This window comes from Stenella coeruleoalba, assembly GCF_951394435.1.
Source record: "Stenella coeruleoalba genome assembly, chromosome: 10".
NCBI lineage: Eukaryota > Metazoa > Chordata > Mammalia > Artiodactyla > Delphinidae > Stenella > Stenella coeruleoalba.
Window position 1 is genome coordinate 42,816,393 of NC_137156.1, and position 20,102 is coordinate 42,836,494.

Consider the following 20,102-nt stretch of genomic DNA (forward strand, 5'->3'; position numbering starts at 1 on the left):
TGCCCCTCAATGATGATTGTCTGAAGCTCTGTGCGGGCTCCAGTGGTGTCACTGTCCTGGCCTGAAAGCTAGATGGACACATGGATTGGTTAGGGAATCAGTTGGGAGCTTTTAGATATTTTATGAACTTTTATAGTTGATGTTTTATTTATAAACTCTCATTCTTTTAAGGCATCATAACATTTCCAAGTATATCACACTGAAAACTTGGTGGTTACAAGCCTCTATGTGACTTTCTCCATTTCTGCTGATCCTTACATAATCTGGGAACAGAATGAAATGTACCTCTATGAGCAAAAATGGTCAATCTGAGTTCAAAAAAAATCACTCATTGGTAAAATAAATACGTATTGAGTGCTCATTATGTACAAGTTTCAAAGTTGTGAAGATGCTGAAACAAATAAAATTGCAAAAAATGCCTGCTAAAAGAACATTTATATTCTACAGTGAAAGAGAAACAGTCCACGACCCTCCCCCTCCCCAATAAGTAAATTTTCTTGTATGTTAGAAGATCATAAGTATAGAGAAAAGTATAGCAGGGTAAGAGGTGGTTGTCACCAATTTATGTTGGGTGGCGGAGATAGGTTTCTTTGAAAGGGTGACATCCAAGGAGGTGATGCTTCTTGAGAGAGTATGGTCAGGCCCTTCCTCAGGGTCTTGTTGTTTATGTAATTTGAGGTCCTGCCATTTACCTGTACTTAAAGTGTAACCATGAGTTCAAATCCCTGATTCTCAAGGCAAATAGTACAGTTTGTTTTGAGATCTCATAGGTCTTTATTACTAGAGCCTGTGGTGAATTTTATGTGTCAGTGATGGGGGTGGTGGTGAGGAGAGTGGTGGGAAATATTTTCTGAAGGGGAAGGGTGTGTTCTTGCTATCCCCACCTTCACACCCAAGATTTATGTTACAATATCTAGCACTGCCTATAAATAGAATTAGCTCTGATAAACTTACATACAAAATACAATTTCCTTTTTTTTTTTTTTTGCGGTACGCGGGCCTCTCACTGTTGTGGCCTCTCCTGTTGCAGAGCACAGGCTCCGGACGCACAGGCTCAGCGTCCATGGCTCACAGGCCCAGCCGCTCCGTGGCATGTGGGATCTTCCCGGACCAGGGCACGAACCCGTGTCCCCTGCATCGGCAGGCGGACTCTCAACCGCTGCACCACCAGGGAAGCCCCAATTTCCTTTTTTAAACCTAAACTTTGCCCTGTACCTGTTACGTAGTGAATATTTAACAGATATTTATGGAAAGATGACTAAAAACATAGATTGCAAATTGCAGAGATATAGTAGTTATCACTGAATTTTTTGCTGGATTCAAAGTCAGGCTGGTCGGTTCTACCTTGTATGACTAGCTAATGGTGATTCCAGCCTATTCCAGCCTATTCCAGCCTATTCTTATTATTTAAGTTATAATTACAGTGACTAGAGTGATCTGTAATTTTAAGCCAAGGAAGGGAAACAAATGAATTTGCTTTCATACCTGGAAGCCTTGACATACTAAAAAAGAAATATGCTCCAAATTTGGATATTGTTAGGAGAACCTAAAAGAAATATACTGAACACAAAAAGTATCTCTTATGGCAACAAGAATGATGTTTGGACTGAGAAGGAAAGGCTACATATGTCTTAGAGATGCATAAAGCCCAAGATAGATGAAGAACTAGAAAGGACAACTAGTTGCTCTAAATAAGTTCATATCTCCTGGTCTAGATAAATCGTATCTCAAAAAACACATGAAATTTCTAATTTTATTGCAAAAGAAGTATTGTAAATGATGGGAAAGAGGAGATTTACCAGAAAAAAGAAGCAAGCTGTTTTTTTAACACAAAAAATGGAAGGTAAATTCTGAAAATTATGGCAAATTCTTAGGTTGTGAATGTTTACCAAAACAGTTATAACTGGAAGTCAGACATTTTCTTCAGCAAAAGACATTTATTGAATTCTTTCCAGCTTCTAGCTTTTGTGATGTCTTTCATGATATCTTGAACAAGGAGAGATATTTGAGAAGTAGTGATATATTTCTGTGAATTCTGAATGCTTAATCCAAAGCATCCTCGAGATCACTGTCTATCTCATCACCTTATTTTAATTTTATGCATATTATTATCTCTCTATGGCTTTTCTTTTGCTTTCTTATTTATTTGTTTGTTTATTATTTGTTTCAGTTCATTAAGATGTAAGCTCTAGAGAGTAAAGGCTTTGTGTGTTTGTTTACTGCTGAATCACCAATACTTAGAGCAATGCATGTTACAAAGTAGATACTCAATAATATTTTGTTGAGTGAATCTATTAGTTGAACTGCCGTATCCAAATAAATTTACAAGATGGATTGATGCCCACCAGGTTGGCAGAATGCAGTAGGCAAGAGCTCCCTATCCTTGTATGTGACTTGAATGAAGATAAAGATGATATGCCTAAAAAATGGTTCATGAAATAATATAAAATTATTATCTTTGAAGTTTACAATGACTGACAAATCTAATCAGTGAAATTGGATAGAGATAATACCTAAAGTACTATTTTTGGATCTAGAAGGAAAAAAGCATAACTACAGGATAGAGGTTAATTTCAACAAATGTTAAGAAAAAGATGAAAGGATTAGGAATTTTAGGTAATAGCATACACAATGTGATCCAACAATATAAAATGACCTCAACTTCATTCTGTGTATTCTAAACACACCACAAAAACCAAGGAGGCAATGCCAATGAGTATCATCTTCACTGTATTAATTGAGTTTATTGTCAATATCATGTCAGTGATGATGATATTCTACTTCGTGTTAAAAATACATCTAGATAAACACACCTTTAAAAAATTTATATATAATAGTGTGTTAATCCCAAATTCCTAATTTATCCTTCTTCCCACGTTTCCACTTTGGTAACCATAAATTTTTATTTTTTATTTGTTTTTAGAAGAAATGTAAATGTTCTTTTATTTTATTTTTAATTTTTTTTTTATTTTTTGGCTATGTAGGGTCTTCACTGCTGCGTGTGGGCTTTCTCTAGTTGTGGCCAGTGGGGGCTACTCTTCGTTGCAGAGTGCGGGCTTCTCATTGCAGTGTCTTCTTTTGTTGCATTGCATGGGTTCTAGGTGCGTGGGCTTCAGTAGCTGTGGCACGTGGGCTCAGTAACTATGGCTCATCGGCTCTAAAGTGCAGGCTCAGTAGCTGTGGCACACGGGTTTAGTTGCTCCGTGGCATGTGGGATCCTCCCGGACCAGGGCTCAAACCCGTGTCCCCTGCACTGGCAGGCAGATTCTTAACCACTGCGCCACCAGGGAAGTCCCCATAAATTTTTTTTTGAAGTCTGTGAGTCTGTTTTATAAATACGTTCATTTGTATCATTTTTTTACACATTGTAAATCAACTATAATCTAATATAAAATAAAAATTAAATTAAAAATATTTAAAGGAATATTGACAGAGGAAAGGGATAGTGAAATTCTTCAGCTGAGGATCAGTAAGGAAGGGGTAGGTGGAAACAGCAGTATAACTATCACACAGAAGAGAGCTTTTAGTCCAAGCAGGGAAAAAGAGGACCAAAGTCCTATAGGAGTAACTTAGCAGGAAACATATTTTGGCTCAATATAAAGGGGAATTTTGTACCAATTCTAACAATTAGACCTAAATGTGCTGCCTTGGGAGGTAGGCAATTGTTCATGGTGTGCCTGAACAGAGAATCAGAGAGATTGATGCCTTGGATGAGGGGGTTGAAACAGATTGCCTTCAATATCACTTCTAATTCTAAGATTATATGGCATTACATTTATAATAAGATATTGCTCTGTAGAGGCTTCGTCAACTATATTCTTTAGGACAGCTGTGGATAGGAGAACAAGCATTATAAATGATCACGCATCCTGAAAGGAGAGGCAAGAGCATATGGCAGGTAAATCACAGTTGTTGAGCTGGAGCACCCTTGTCCAAATCCCAGCTATGATTTAGTAGCTAGTGACCCTGGATAAGTTTCTTAACATCTGTTTGTTTTAGTTTCCATATATAAGGTAAACATAATGTAATACCTACATAATAGGTTTGTTGTGAAAACTAAATGAGATAATACACATTAAGGTTTCAGAAGAGTACCTGGCTTGTAGTGATTGTTATCTATTATTATTGTTGCAACTATTGCTACAGTTAAATATCCACAAACCATTGTGGAGTATTAATAACATATTTTATTCTGCATTATTTGTCTGTTTAGATATTCCTTGGGAAAAAGTATCTTATAGAGAAGCATGGATATTGGATCCAGATGGACCTAGATCCCAAATCTGTTTGTTTTTTATGGGCTGTGGTCTTAGATGAGTCACCTGAGCTCACCACATCTTCTTTTCCTAATGACTCTTTAGTTATAGGGATTCTGCAAAATTAAATGAGGCAATGCATGTTATTTGCCTAGTCATAGATGTCAGCTCTAATTCCACATGCTGAGATGGCATTTTATTTTAGTACTTATCCAAATACATTATTTTCTGGAGACCATAGCAGTGCTGGATCAATAGAAAGACTTATAATTAATGACTTTAGTCATTAATTATAAAATTACAGAATTCTGCTTCAGTAGGTAAGCTCAAGTCTTGAAGGGACCAGAGACTTTCTTCTTCCAGGTCTGGCATTTTGATTTTTTTCTACTTGAACTTCTTCCTAAGGAATATGAATGTGCCAGCCTCTTACCTTCCTCACACCTGTTGAATGAGGGTACACCAATCCCATCCATAAAATTCAAGGTTTTATTTTACTTGATTACCATGTCTTCTTCTGTAGATCCTTTGGTCTTCTTTCCAGGGGACGAAGACAGCCTGGAGCTGTGTGCCAGTTTCCCGCTGGCTCTGGGCGAGTGGGGAAGTTGCCTGAGAGCTTTTGAAGTGAGAGGAACCTTGAGCTTAGTTAAGCAGCTTGGGACCGAGAACAATATCAAAACTGGGCCTTTGGTTATGTATATGATACTGGTTTCTACAACTTTCTCACGCTCAACCCTCTCCCCCAAATACTTCCCAAAACTGAACTAGATTACTCTGAGTTTTACTTAAAACTCAGAATGTTAGGCTTCCCTGGTGGCGCAGTGGTTGAGAGTCCGCCTGCTGATGCAGGGAACATGGGTTCGTGCCCTGGTCCGGGAGGATCCCACATGCCGTGGAGCGGCTAGGCCCGTGAGCCATGGCCGCTGAGCCTGCGCGTCCGGAGCCTGTGCTCTGCAATGGGAGAGGCCATAACAGTGAGAGGCCCGCGTACTGCAAAAAAAAGAAAAAAAAAAGAAAACTCAGAATGTTTTATCATTTGATTCATTAACATCACTGTATTAGAAAGTGCAGGAAAGGGTGATGAGGTTTAAAAAAATGAAATTAAGATCAAGAGCGCATTCTAGTTTTTCCATTATGGAGTTAAATTGCTGATATCACTTCTATTCAAAATATACTACTCTCTAAAAATTACTGCTAAATTTTACGTGTTCTGATCATTGTTTTTATGAATGATGCAAGAGAATGTATTGAGTTCAATTAAACTTATTGGCATAATATTTGTTAATTATGACACTATAAAAAAAGAATTGCTTTCCTTTGAGAATCAAGCAAAAATACCCCAAATATTTATACAATAGTATTCTTCTCAGGGTATGCTGCTAATGAGAAATCTATATATAACTTTGTAAAAATGAATGTTTTTAAGTTCTGAAATGATATAGCATATACTTGCCTATAATCCCTAGGCTGATATTTTACTGTGATATTTCTTTGCTTCTCATTCTAATAAAATATTACCATGATAAACTAATTTTTTTCTGTCAAAAACAAGTTGTTGAAGCATAATCACTGTTTTCTTCATTTGATAACATGTGGTTTAACTTGGTAGAACTAGTCTAAATTTATGTCACGTTCTTTCCCCTTTTCAACTCCACTCTTGCTTTCTGGTTACCCCCATTCTAGCAATACAAGACCAAGTCCAGCTACAAGGCTTTTGCAGCAATCCCAACAAACACATTGCTTTTGGAACAGAAGGTCAGTGTTGGCTCAGAAGCAGAGTGAATTTTGGTGATGTTTTCTAAAATTGCTTATGTCATTTTTGTTATGTTTTAAAAAAAATTCTGTTTTCAAGTTCTGCCTTTACTAAAATAAAATGCTGCTCTTAGTTTAGGATGACGTAGTGAAAGCATCTTGGATAGAATCGGAGACATCACTGATTTATTGGTAGAGTCTTGGTAGGAGCCTGGAGTTATCCAAGCTACTAAGCAGCTCTGAGAAACTTGATTCAGATTTGGGTACATCCCTGTCCTTTGGAATTTTAAATGGTTATTAATATTTAAGAGCTTCTACCTCTATTCACATTGATCAATAGAGTAGAGGTAAAATGCGGTTACGTGTGGGCAACTGGCCAGCTTTGAAATTTGATGATTAATAGTGGCTTCCACAGGGTGGAAATATTATAGCCAAACATCCAACTTAGCCTCTTAAATCCCATCACGGTCTGAACATCTTTATCCATTTTCCTCAGCCATTGATCTGACCTCCATGAATGGGAGGGAGGGGTTGAGATCCCTTCCAATGACCCAGCTACTTTTACATGGCTCCAGGGTATTTTTGACTTGCTATTGAGTCATTAACTATAAAATTACAGGATTCTGCTTCAGTAGGTAAATTAAATTAAAGCCCCTTGTTTCATAAGTCATTACAAATACTCAAATGAAGCCCCAGTGGAGGATCATATCAGAATTGAAGTGAAATCAATTACCAAGTCTATGACATGATACATTTCTTATGTTATTTTTATGATATTTATTTTGGCAATTTATCTTTGCATGAAGCCCATTTTTTTTCTGTGCAATTATAGTGTTTCAAATAATGTTATAATTTGTCAGAATGTTAATGTTTGCAACCAGGTGGTATTTTGACCACTGGCTTATGAGCCTATATTCTTGTTATTTTAGCATGATCTGGAGAATAAAACTGTTATATATTCTTTTGTCTAAAAAAGTAGGAGTTGTTAGTGGGATATTCTAAGTGGTATATAGGTGAACATTGGTTGGCAGTATCTCTTATATCATGTATCTCTGATAACAAATTCCCAATTATCCACCTGTGGCCCAGAGTCTATGCTCTATATATCTGAATGCCTTGAACTGGAGGTGGGAGGTGAGGGGGCCATCTGTAACTTTTTCTCTAGCTTCTCTTCTGAATTTTGACCTTCTATGGTTCACTGAAAGATAAGATGGGCGTAAAACACCAATTTCAGGAGGTTTCAGGTGGCTTCAAGAAGTGACACCTTCACCAGATGCCCCTTATCCTATTTTCTAGAGTTAAATATTATGTGGAGTCATAGTAGAAGTGTTCCCTCACCATAGACCTTCTCCCCATTTCAGATGGACATTTCCAAAATCTGGTGACAAGTGCCTGCCTTCACAGAAATGGGAGAAGCTCTCCCACTCAGTAGCCAGGAAGACAGAATAGGGGCTGTTCTGCCACAGGGTCCTTCCCTCGTGCTGGCCAGCTCTCTTCTCTTCCAATTCAGTGGATTTTAGAGATTATAATCCATTAGTCAGTCATTAAAAATGAGGAATGATTAGCTTAATTTCAAATTGCATCACAAACCCATTTCATAAATGTCTATGGTGGTATTGCTTTGCATTGAACCTAATGCAAGTTCATTTGGGAGAGGTTTTGTGTTTTTAATTTTGAATAAAACATACTCTTCAGTAAAATTATTATTTTTATTTTTAGTACCACAACATGTAAATATCATGATATCTAGTTTAAAATATCTAAGTTTAAATATCATGATATCTAATTTAAAATATCTAATAAAATTATCTAGTGTGGATAATGGTCTCTTGACTAAGATGTTGGTTTTGGACAATAAATATTTGAATTCTTCAAAGGTCACAGGATATAACATGATGTTTGTTTTTCTTTAGAGCCTTTTATAATTCCACTTTTTTTTTTTTTTTGCTGGCTCTCCCATGTTATGTATTCCTCAATAAGAGATTTTACTTTGTAAGAATTTTTAAGTAACAAAAGTATTATCCCAAGATTTATGAGAGTTTATTTCTATTTTCAGTAATATTTCTTGAATGGTATTGTGCTGTTTCTTTCATGGTTGTTGTTTTTAAAAAATAAATCTGGTAATTTCTATCTTTTTGCCCATCTGTTTATACAATAGAACTCATCCTATGCCATTAAAATCAAAGGGACTTATTTCTGAGTTGAGTGAGTAAATTAAAACTATAATCATCAGAGACTCATCTATTTGGGAGAGGATTAACATTTTGGAATATTTTAAATCACAGAAGCTTTTCTGAGATCCCTTTAATATCTTACAGAACAGCACAATTAAGGGGTAGGATGATGGAGCAGTGTCATTACAATATTCTGTTAGGGTCTGTGCTGTGGAACACCTTGAAGATAGAAAAAGCACATTTACTTCGTCTTAAGATAGATGGACAATTAATTCTCTCCCCCAACCAGATTTTTTAAACCACATTCTGTTTTATAGCATATAGTATAATTAATGAGGAACCAGAATCACTTTAAAAAATAATACTATTTTTAAAAGCAAAATTTTCTCCAAATTGAAATACAGGCATCCCTTCCAATCAGACATTAAGCTTTCATTGAATCCTTGGATTGGTTTCAGTTTTAATCACCCCTTGATGAAGCCCATAATTTTCAAAAGAGTACATTTTGTTGGCAGGGGACATGAGGTTTCTGATACTTCAATTCTGTAATTTATTGTCTGTGTCAAACTTAAATTTATAGCTTATTCCATTTTCTATCATTTTTTCCCCTATGAACTTTTAGGAGGGAAGAATTTTTAACTAAAGCCTTAACTAAGGCTTTACAGCCATCATATTTTAATGTGTTGGTGTTGGGGTCTTTGACTTAATCTCCTGCCAATAATCATCTTCTCTAAGATTGAGATGAGGATGTAATACAAGTGATTATAAAGCAGGAACAAAATAATCAGATGAACGTGCATTTGTGACTGTCCTTATTACAATATGTTCAACAATATACTGGACTCTGTAGAGGAAATAAGTTTGATATAGACATTATTTTTTAGTCTCAATGTGGGTACTGCTGTCCTTTTCAGAGAATGTTGAAGATCTCTCTCTCTCTTATTGACTAATTTTTCTTCTTAATCATCTGAGTCTGATAGCAATAGGTAAAAAGTTAAAATTAAACTGAAGGGCACATTTTAATATTCTAAATAAATGGATTATTATTTTTATTGAGCAATTGTATTAAGGGAAGGAAAGATGAAGGGATATTTCCTTGAAATCAAATATTGCGAATATATATTGTCTCAGAGTGATTAATTTTTTTCCATGAAAGAATACACTTTTTCCTTGTAAGTAATTTATCTGTTCCCTTCCTCACAATTATTTCTCAGGATAAAATCAAGGCTATGGTTAGGTACTGTTTCTCAACAAATGATATCACTATGCATTTAATTCATAAACTTAATGTGTTTGAAAGAATTTTAGAGTAGCTCAATTTTATAAATAGCACCTATAAGTTATAGGATTAATTATTTAAATGAAAGTTACAGGAGAAAAATTATTTTATTTTTCCTGGTGGAAGGAGGATAAAGAACAACTGTTTTGAAGACAGTAGCAAAAACTGTGCTACAAAAATAGAAAGGTAAAGATTTGAGATATCTTGTCAATTGTCAAATCATTTTATTCTAAGTTGCCAGTTTAATTTTTTAAAACATGAGTTGGTAAACTCCAATCTGATTAAACATATGCCTTTGGGTGAGACTATTTTAGGATCTTTGCATGTCTCAAAAATTTAACAAAATCTGGTTACCGAATTAGCATATGGTCTAGACTAGAGAGACATCTCTTCATTTAGGTTAGTTCAAGAAGTAAATGTGTTCCCAATTTCTTTAACAATGGAAAAGTGCCCAGGACCCAAATCTATACCAATTGGTTCTTCTTGGGCAGTTGTCTACCATGCAGCTATTTCTTTTAAGGCGCTTAGTAAACCATATTAAAGTATGCATACTGTTTTTTTTTTTCTACTATAAACTATTTGAGAAAACATAGTCGTTTTTGTTAAACATTCATTGAATGAATTAATTTAGTTTGCACCTGGGTAGGTCTCTTAAATTTCCAATTTTATTCCACACGATTTTAAAGCAATTTTTTGCTCATAGGATTGTAAAAATAAGGGGGCCTCGTATATGGCAATTAGGATGATGATAAGCATCTTCCTTTAGGGTAGAATGAGCTTCATCAATTCTAATTCCATGGAAAAGATATAAAAGGCCTTCTGCTACAAGGAAAGTAAGTTGGTTTTAGACTTGGTAATTTTTAATGGTTAAATAATACAATCACAATGGCTGCCATACTGAATACTTTAGCATGTCAGACACTGAGCTAAATGCTTTACTATCCTCACAACTCTGAAAATTTTGATGCTCCAAAATGTCAACTAAATTTCCCAAAGCTGCAGGGCTAGTGAGTTGTTGAAATGGACCTTAAGTGGGATCTGATTATCCCCTAGCTTTTCCCTGTTCACCATGCAACAGTGACATCAATTAGCTAAAGTGAAATATTGAGCAAGAGGTGATGTTTTGGATAATTTTTTATTACTTGCTAGAATATATTTAAATCTTCATTAAATTAGAGCAGCAAAAGTTTATTTTTTTTATTTTTTTAATGAGGAAGAGTTAAAGGGAATTGGAAATAGCTTTGTTCTGACAAGACTTGAGTTAGTGAGGGTTTACAAAGCAGCCCAATTTTTTGAGTTATTAAAAGAGAGGTGGTGAATTACAGTAGAGGAGGTGCTGGCTGGGAATCAGGAACACCCTTCTGATATACTTGATTAAACGAAGAAAAAGTCTGGTGGCTTTGCCATTAAGTCTTCAGGAACAGGTTTGAAACTGGCCGTAATGACTTGCCAAAACTCCCTTCCTTCTGTGTGAGAAGAACAGACATTTAACCCTCCAGAGATCTTGGGATTAAAAACACCAAGTAAGTTTCCTCAATTCTTGAAATTTTTAAACCAATCATATGAAAATAATCTGCTGATAAATATTCCTAGACCTTTAAAGAAGCTGTAATTTTATATATTGGAGGCCCCTTTGGCTTACAGCATACATTTCCCCCTTTTCTTCAGATCTGAACGCTATTCAGACCTGAATCTCCAACTAGAGAATCAAAATGAGATTTATTTAGCTGAGAATATCTCCAATCCTACAAATGGTTTTGTATTAATGACTGAAAATCAAGCAAATCTCTTGTTCTCACAGGATTTATTCTACCAAATAGCTGGTCAGATTAACAAAGTATAGCAGTTTTGGGGTTTCTGCCTGAATTGTTTTTTGGGAGGTTAATTTTATCTTTATTAAAATACAGTACTCGCCCATTCAATTTTTGAAATCCAATCCAGTTAGATAGTCCAGGCATCACAAAAAGTTTACAAGCCCTTTTAGAGTATCCTCTCTTTGGAAGCAGTTTACTTTCTAACTCTTAGTGCAACTAATTCAATTTTCAGATTTTTAGAACTTAATCCTAGTTCCAAAGAGAGCAGGTTCTAATCAGTCTGCTGATTCAATATATCTGACTTAACAGTGTTTGTAATTCCATGAGAGATGCTCCTTTTGGATGGGGAACACCTATTACAGTGTGCGGTCATATATTCTCATAAAGACTTTGATTTACAATGCTTGCTCCTAGTTCTTGCCTCTTAATTATAATGTCATGCTGAGCTCAGAAACTATTCTCTTCTAAAAGGAGATTCACTATGTCTCTTTTCAAAAACTGGGCCCCAAAGTTGGTTGTGCTGAGTAAAATATAACCACTTTTAATGAGACTATTTCTAACTATTAGTTAAGAATCTTTAAAAATAGGATTCAGGGCTTCCCTGGTGGCGCAGTGGCTGAGAGTCGGCCTGCCGATGCAGGGGACACGGGTTTGTGCCCCGGTCCAGGAGGATCCCACATACCGCGGAGCGGCTGGGCCTGCGAGCCATGGCTGCTGAGCCTGAGCGTCCGGAGCCTGTGCTCCGCAACGGGAGAGGCCACAGCAGTGAGAGGCCCGCGTACCGCAAAAAAAAAAAAAAATTCAAAGCATGTTCCATTTATGCCTCACTTGGCTATCAGCCAGTTTGGTAGAAAATATATGTTTTTGAAATAAAATCTTTAATTGGAGAATATTCTGAGAGAACTTCACTCAAAATGAATAAATCTAAAGAAACATCAGTACAATCCTGCCGGGCTAAGTTGTCAAAAAGCAATCTACAGTCAGGCTTCACATTAATGGAGATTTAATATATTTTCTTTTAATACATTTTTGTACTACAGAGAAAAAACCTACTTTTTATGGCTGCTAGAAGGAGTGGATCAAGATGATATATTTGACAGAGAACTCCTTGTCAATAAAAAAATCAATTCTAGTGAATTTCAAGGCTATTCAAACTTAGAATAATCCCCCTTCCAAATTTTAATGCAGTTCGAGTATTATCTCCATTTCAAAGTTTCAGCATTACTGACTGAATACTAGTTATCTTCCTTAATTTTCCAAGCATTCTGAGTAGGTAGTTTTTTCATTCTTTGAGTAAATTTCAATACTTTAAGTAGCATAATAAAAGTTGTGTTTGCCTATAGTAATTTCCCACGAAGTAACCAAGATAATAACCCTATTTGATTTTGGCTGAAAAAATATTTGCTCATTATATTAACATGGATCACATACTCAGATCTTTGATGGTAAACACATTTAATTGAAATATGGGAAAATAAATTGTTACTTAAAATATTCAGAGTTTAAACTCCTTCTCTAGAGCATTTTGCCGAGGCATATTAAGATCATCTTCTTTCTATGATTCATTTATTCATTTAACTCCATTTATTTGTCAGTCTGCCCTTTCAAGTCATCCTAAAGATCTTTACTGAAGACATATCATGTGTTCTATCCTGAGACTGCCAAGATAAATACCATAGTTTCCTAATTGTTATAGGACAAATGGTCCAGTAGAGAGGAGATACAGTTGAAGAGTAATGATGACACAATATGCTTAAGGCATGTATGGAATGATGCAGTGCCCCAAGGAGGGAGGGGCAGATTTTGCCTGGTGCAAACGCCAAAAAATATTATAAACGAGCTGGATTAGGATTTTTAGGATGAATACGAATTCTAAGTGAGCTGAGGATGGAGGAGGGATAATCTAGGCAAAGTTAATAACGTGTGCTTGGAAGGTCAGCACAAGTTCAAAGAACTCAAGTGATCCATTGTGGTTAAAGAGCAGCATGCAAGTGAGGAGTGGGTAGAAGGTGTTGTTGGAGAGCAAGGAAGAGCTAGACCAAGGTTCTCTCCTAAGGAGTTTGTTGTTAATCCTGGTCACTAATTTTTTTCTTCTTATTTTTTTTTTTCTTTTTTAACTTTGCAAGTATTTTCTCCCAGTCTATGGCTTTTTTTTTTTTTTAAATATAATTGCTTTACAGTGTTGTGTTAGCTTCCGCTCTACAATGAACTGAATCAGCTATATGTATACCTATATCCCCTCCCTCTGGGTCATTAATTTCTGGCTTTTTTCTTCTCTATAATGACCGTCATAGTTAGAAGCCATGTGTAGTGTAAAGTCTAAAATTAAAGCCCAATACTACCTGCTTGGCACCTGGTAGAATTGGGAGGGCCTCAGCTGGTCTAATTGCAAGCTCACCTCCCCACTCTGCTCCCCCAGATAAGGTCCCCTAACCGTCCCTATCAAACCGACCAGGTGCAGTGCCTACTTATTCAAACAAGCCGACCACACCCTTCTAAGGAAGCAGGGATGCCTCACTCTCTTGATCCTACAAAACCTGCCTTCCACAGTCCCTGTTGTTCACTGTTCCCCGAGCACCGAGCACAGCTCTTATGTGGCCCTGATGGAATGCACAGTTTCTTCCCCTGGGCCGTGGCCACCTCTGACTATTAAACTGCTGTTGATTTCACCTGTCCAGTGTCAGGTGTCATGTATTCGGCCATCCCCATCACCACAGAGTGGGAAGCTCTTCCCCTCCCCACCAACAGGGTAAATAGGAGGTGATTAGAACACCATGTCAAGGAAAAATTAAGCTGTCTGAACACCAGCAAGGAGTTATCTTTACGACATCTTCTGTTCCCTGCTATCCATTACTCATGATTAATCAAAAATATAGAGGATGGGCTTCCCTGGTGGCGCAGTGGTTGAGAGTCCGCCTGCCGATGCAGGGGACACGGGTTCGTGCCCCGGTCCGGGAGGATCCCACATGCTGCGGAGCGGCTAGGCCTGTGAGCCATGGCCACTGAGCCTGCGCGTCCGGAACCCGTGTTCCGCAACGGGAGAGGCCACAGCAGTGAGAGGCCCGTGTACTGCAAAAAAAAGAAAAAAATATATAGAGGATGGAGGAGGAGAGGAAAAGAGATTTTTTTTATGGTAGGAAAGAGGCAGTCTCAAGGGTTTCTATTAGGTTATCATAGCCAATATTTTATATTTTATTTAATGCAGAGAAATAGATTTTGAAAAAATGATTTTCAGACAGTATTTTCCTTTGTGAGTTATTGAAATAAGGGGGATAGCTTAACATAATAAATGTTTATTTCCTACCCACAACACAGTGAGGTATAGCTCAACTTGGCCATTCAGTATGGCTCTCTGTCGGTGACTCAGCGATGTAGACTATTTCCATTTTGCATCTTAGGTATATGCTAATAAAAACATTTGGTTGTATCAGGCAAAATAGAGATTAAGACACAAAGCACTATTAGGGATATAGAGGGTTACCTCATAATGACAAATCTTTATTTCATGAGGAAGGTATACTTCTAATTATGAATGTAGCTAATAAAATGGTTTCAAACCACATTGAGAAAAATTGCTAAGATCACAGGGAGAAATTAACAGACTCACTACAATTCTGTGAGATTTTATGGTGACTTTCAATTAATTGATGATTTTCAATTATTAATAGAATAAAGAAAAAGAAAGAAAGTAGTAAAACTAAGATGATTTGAAAAAAATGAAAAATCGTGATCTGATAGATACATACACACACACACACACACACACACACACACACACACACACAGCTCTGCAGCCAACAGTTAGAGAATAGATGTTTTCTTTAGCATAAATGGAATATTTACAGTTCTCTAATTGTAACTGGAATATTTACAATTAGAGAATAGATGTTTTCTTTAACATAAATGGAATATTTACAAAAAACTAATCATGTCTTATACCATAAATCTCACACTACATAAGAAATGGCTATTTTGAAAAGTTCTATGGTTATAACTAAATAAATAGGTAATTTAAAAATTGGGGGAAAAAAACCCTTATATTTTAAAAAAATTAGAAAGAAAAACTACCTTAATGGAAATACCTAAAAATGTATTTAGAATTGAATGACAGTGACCATACAACATATCACAACTTGTAGAATGCAACAAAAGGGATTCTTTGAGGGAAAATAGGATAAATCCAAAGAACGTAGAAGGAAATAAATAGTAAAGATATGAACAGAAACTACTGAAATGGAATGTGAGTATGCCAAAGAAGATCAAAGCCAAAAGTTAGTCCAATTAAGAGATTAGAAATGGATAATTCTACATGGAACTTGATTAAGAAAAAAGCAGGTGGACACAAATAATTATTAGAAATGATGAAGGGGATGGACCCAGATGGCAACATAGGCAGCTTCTGAACTTCTCTCCTCCTAGGGACACATTGAATATAAAGCTGCACATGGAGAAATTCCCTCTGAGAGAAATCCAGAAACCAGCTGAGTGACTCCAGCATCTCAAATTAATAAGAAAATACCCATACGAAACCTGGCAGGAATGGCTGAGATACATTCTTGCCATCAACCCCATCCCTGGCACAGTGCCAAACAATTGGGAGGGAAACCCCAGCTCCCAACTTTGCCCTGAGGTCTTAGGCTGTACATCTATAGTCCCAGCTTTTAAGACTCCCACCCAAGGGACAAGCCCCCAAAATACCTAGCTACAAAAGCCAATGGGGCTTGTGCCCACAAGAACTACAAGACTCCTTATATTGGAGATACTACTTCCACAGGAGAAAGTAGGTAGTTGTGGGCAATGCCTCCAGGTCAGAGAATAGCTCATCAAATGTTTCAAAGATATTTCTTCTTGGAAACATTGAGACATACAGGGCTTTCTTTGAATTCAGAATTTACTACATGTATATTTGACTAAAATCCTCACATGAGAACTATTTCATTTATTATCACTAGGCACTAGACGAACCAGCCAAGACAGAGAGCATCTCCAAGGACAACACATTAGATCCACCTCTGGAGGTAATGGCTTCAGATCACCTCTGCTTTTGAAATGCAATCCCGAAACTCATTGCTAACCCAGTACCTGGTTTCAATTCTTCCAGTTGTGTTTCCCTGAACAGCTCAGGCAGCAAACTGAAGAGCTCTGTGCTACCATTGATAAGGTCTTACAGGATTCCTTGTCTATGGTAATGCCTTAGACTAGACCGTGCAATTCAAACCTTTGCTTTGCTTCACTTCATTTCCCTTTGCTTGGCTAGGATGGATGCATCATAAGCTTGTCCTTTTTTTTTTTTTTTTTTCCTAGCATTCTTCTGATTCTCCTTCAAGTTCCCTACAGACATTTTTGGGTTCTGACACAATGAAAGTATGTATGTATTTAATATAATTTACTGAACCATAATATAGTAATATTAATGATTTTTAAACTGTAGTGATTTGGGAAATCAGTGGATAGCAACTAGCATTGTGGTTTTTTTGTTTTTTGTTTGTTTATTTGTTGTTAGCAAACAGCATATTAAAATAGAATAATAAGAATGTAAACTATCAATCAGACTGTATTATTCCAAGCAGTGAGTAGGTATTGTTGACATTTATTTCAATTCGTTTACATGTACAGGTATAGGCATGTGTATATAGATTGCAGTAAAATCTATTTCTAACTGTAGGTCAAGTTCAAAACAGTTTGAAAGCCAAAGTATTAGACTGTGTTGTTATATGTTGGCATTTAGGATATAGAAATGTATGTAGAATTTGTGACTTATTCTCATCCCAAACTATAGCTTCAGTCCTTATGTAATTCAGAGCTCTTACACTTGTAGAAACTGAAAATGAGGTAGACTAAAGTAGTGTTAGTCTTAGAGCTTTAACACTGGTATTATTTCTGGAATTCTTTTCTTTTGGTTAACTGAATTTATTTCATTGTTCGTTGACTCAGAGGGACAGAATCCTGGATATTTTAGATAATTTGAGGACTACTAAAGCATTGTTATAATTGAATATTTAAGTACTCCCTTCTTATCATGTAGCCTTTTTCATTTGTTGGGATAAAATATTACATTTCTCCAAGTTATTTTTTTTTTGAATGCTTTGTACAGATCTACTTACCCAAATTTCAAAATGATTGTGGTTTTTCTTTTATTGATAATTGTTAGGTTTTTTTGGTCAGTTTTATTTTCTCTCTTGGAATTAGTATAAATACTTTTTGCATATTCTTTTTCAAAACTGGACATTGTATGTATCAAGTAGATTTTATTGTATTTTACTTATTGAAAATTTTTATTAGTTGATTTACAAAGTTGTGTTTCTTCAAACACAGATTTTAAATGTACACATTTTAAAATGTACACATTTTAAAATGTAGATTTTAAATGTACAGAATTGCCTATAACTAAAACAGTATTTCTAATTTTCAATTGGAACATTATAGATGAATATCCTTTAATAATGATGTAGAAGCCAGGTAATCACTCATTGTCAGTATTATTACATTTCAGTAGAGAGAACCTGCAAATGGATAGTTATAGCTTCTCTATTTGTAACCTATTTTGTATATTCTTTAAGTCTTTTAATCTAAAGATAGAAAAGTTTGATTTGCCAGAGACTATATAAATTTTAAATGTATTTTTTTCTCATTTCATTTGTTGAACATATAAAAATACCCTATATTACATTAAATGTAATAGGAATAGGACTTAAGTAACATGTGAGTAATAACCTGTATTATTGATTTATTTAACAAATATTTAACGCTTATAGTGTTAAAGATACATTATTCTAGGCCATTCAATTTAAGGCAATTTTTCATTTAACAAATATTTATTAGTGCTTACTATGGGCTTGGCACTGTGAGGTACTATGGTGATAAGTGTGAGCAAGGCAGAGTAATCGGAGAGGCGTATTTCTTTTTTTTAATTGAAGTAGAGTTGATTTACAATGTAGTGTTAGTTTCAGGTTACAGCACAGTGATTCAGTTATACAAATATACATATATGTATTCTTTTTCAGACTCTTCCCTTATAGGTTATTACAAAATATTGAGTATAGTTCCCTATGCTATACAGTAGGGCCTTGTTGTTTATCTATTTTATATACAGGAGTATGTATATGTTAATCCCAGCTTCCTAATGTACCCCTCCCCACACCCCCTTTCCCCTTTGGTAACCATAAATTTGTTTTCTATGTCTGTGGGTCTGTTCTGTTTTGTAAATAAGTTCATTTGTACTTTTTTTTTTTAGATTTCACATATAAAGTGATATCATACGGTATTTGTCTTTGTCTGACTTACATCAGTTAGTATGATAATTGCTAGGTCCATCCATGTTGCTGCAAATGGCATTACTTCATTATTTTTTATGGCTGAGTAATATTCCACTGTATATATGTACCACATCTTCTTTATCTATGCATTTGTCAGCAGACATTTAGGTTGCTTCCATGTCTTGACTATTGTAAATAGTGCTGCAATGAACATTGGGGTTCATGTATCTTTTCAAATTGGAGTATTCTCTGGATATAAGCCCAGGAGTGGGATTGCAGGATCATATGGTGGTTCTATTTTTAGTTTTTTAAGGAACCTCCATACTGTTCTCCATAGTGGTTGCACCAATTTACATTCCCATCAACAAGGTAGGGGGGTTCCTTTTTCTCCACACTGAGAGGTGTACTTTGGATATAACGATCTGAAAGTAGGATTCAAACTGAGACCATGAGGGAAAGAAGCCAGTCATAGAAAGATCAGGGAGAATAGCTTTCAGGAAGAGGAGTAAACATGTGCAAATATCCTGGCAGGAAAGAGCTTAGTGTGCATGAAGAAGGCCAGTGTGGTTGCAGTATGGTGAACAGTGTGAAATGAGGTGAGAAAGGGGTGTAGGGATGCCGAGGATACTTACATGCCATGCCATGAAGTTTGGATTCCAGGGAAAATGGGAAGATATAAAAATATGGGGGGAATAATATGAAACTATTGAGAAAGCTGGCTGATGGCTGCTGTGATGAGGCTACCGAGGTCAGAGGAACCATGACAGTGGCCTGGTGCAGAGGAGCTGCAGAGAAGCACTGAGTATGAAAGAGATATTGCAGCCTTGCTTGGGTTTGGATGTGTGCAGAGAAGGAGAGGAGAATCGTGGAAGAGCTCCTGCTCTTTGCCTCGACTGTAGACAAACGTGAAGGAGGCTCAGTGTGGTAGAGGGAAGAGGGTTATGTTTATTTGGATAAGGTAAGTTCAAGATGTGTGTCAGGGAGGCCTTAAACCTGTGTGGCTGGAGCTGGTACGAGAGATCGGGGAATGACTGGTACATCGATGCTGTGGACACCAGGTATGGAGCTCCCAGGAACAAAATATTGCAGGTCCAATCAAGGAGAATGAAAGTCTGTTGTGCTCAGAGCAGTGTGGTAACATGGAAGCTACAAGAGCACAGTGTTTAAGAGAGTGTGATCGTGGTGATTGTTGCCAAGAAAAAGAGAACGAATAAGGCTAGAGAAGTGTTCATAAGATTTGACTTTGATTTTGAAACTATATTGCTATTGCTTATGTGTTTATTCTCATCATTTTGATTTTTCTAGTCTTTATTAGCCTATAAAGTCCTTGTGAACCTGAGGCTGTTCTTTTTAGTCTCATATGAAAATTGTGACCTTATATATTGATACATAACATATATGTAATTTTTAATTCATGTTTTCCTAGATGTATCTTTTATTACTTTTTTCTATTATTATTATTTTTTTACTATTTTCTATTACTTTTTTTTTTTATCTTTTTGTACACTCATCTTATTTTCTTCAAGACAACATATTTCTGGATATCACTTTTATAGTTGATCTGAAATTCTGTT

At 36.1% G+C, this 20,102-nt stretch overlaps 1 protein-coding gene across 1 annotated transcript in view; it reads left to right on the top strand.

Moving 5' to 3' along the window:
* MLIP (muscular LMNA interacting protein) overlaps window positions 1–20,102 on the top strand; it is a gene marked incomplete at both ends in the record, with an annotated part of 279,786 nt that overhangs the window by 155,672 nt on the left and 104,012 nt on the right. Inside the window, 4 exons of the mRNA XM_079934320.1 lie at window positions 5,937–6,008; window positions 16,225–16,290; window positions 16,374–16,457; window positions 16,577–16,636. Of these exons, the coding sequence (XP_079790446.1) occupies window positions 5,937–6,008; window positions 16,225–16,290; window positions 16,374–16,457; window positions 16,577–16,636 (282 nt within the window). The remainder of the gene's footprint in view (window positions 1–5,936; window positions 6,009–16,224; window positions 16,291–16,373; window positions 16,458–16,576; window positions 16,637–20,102) is intronic.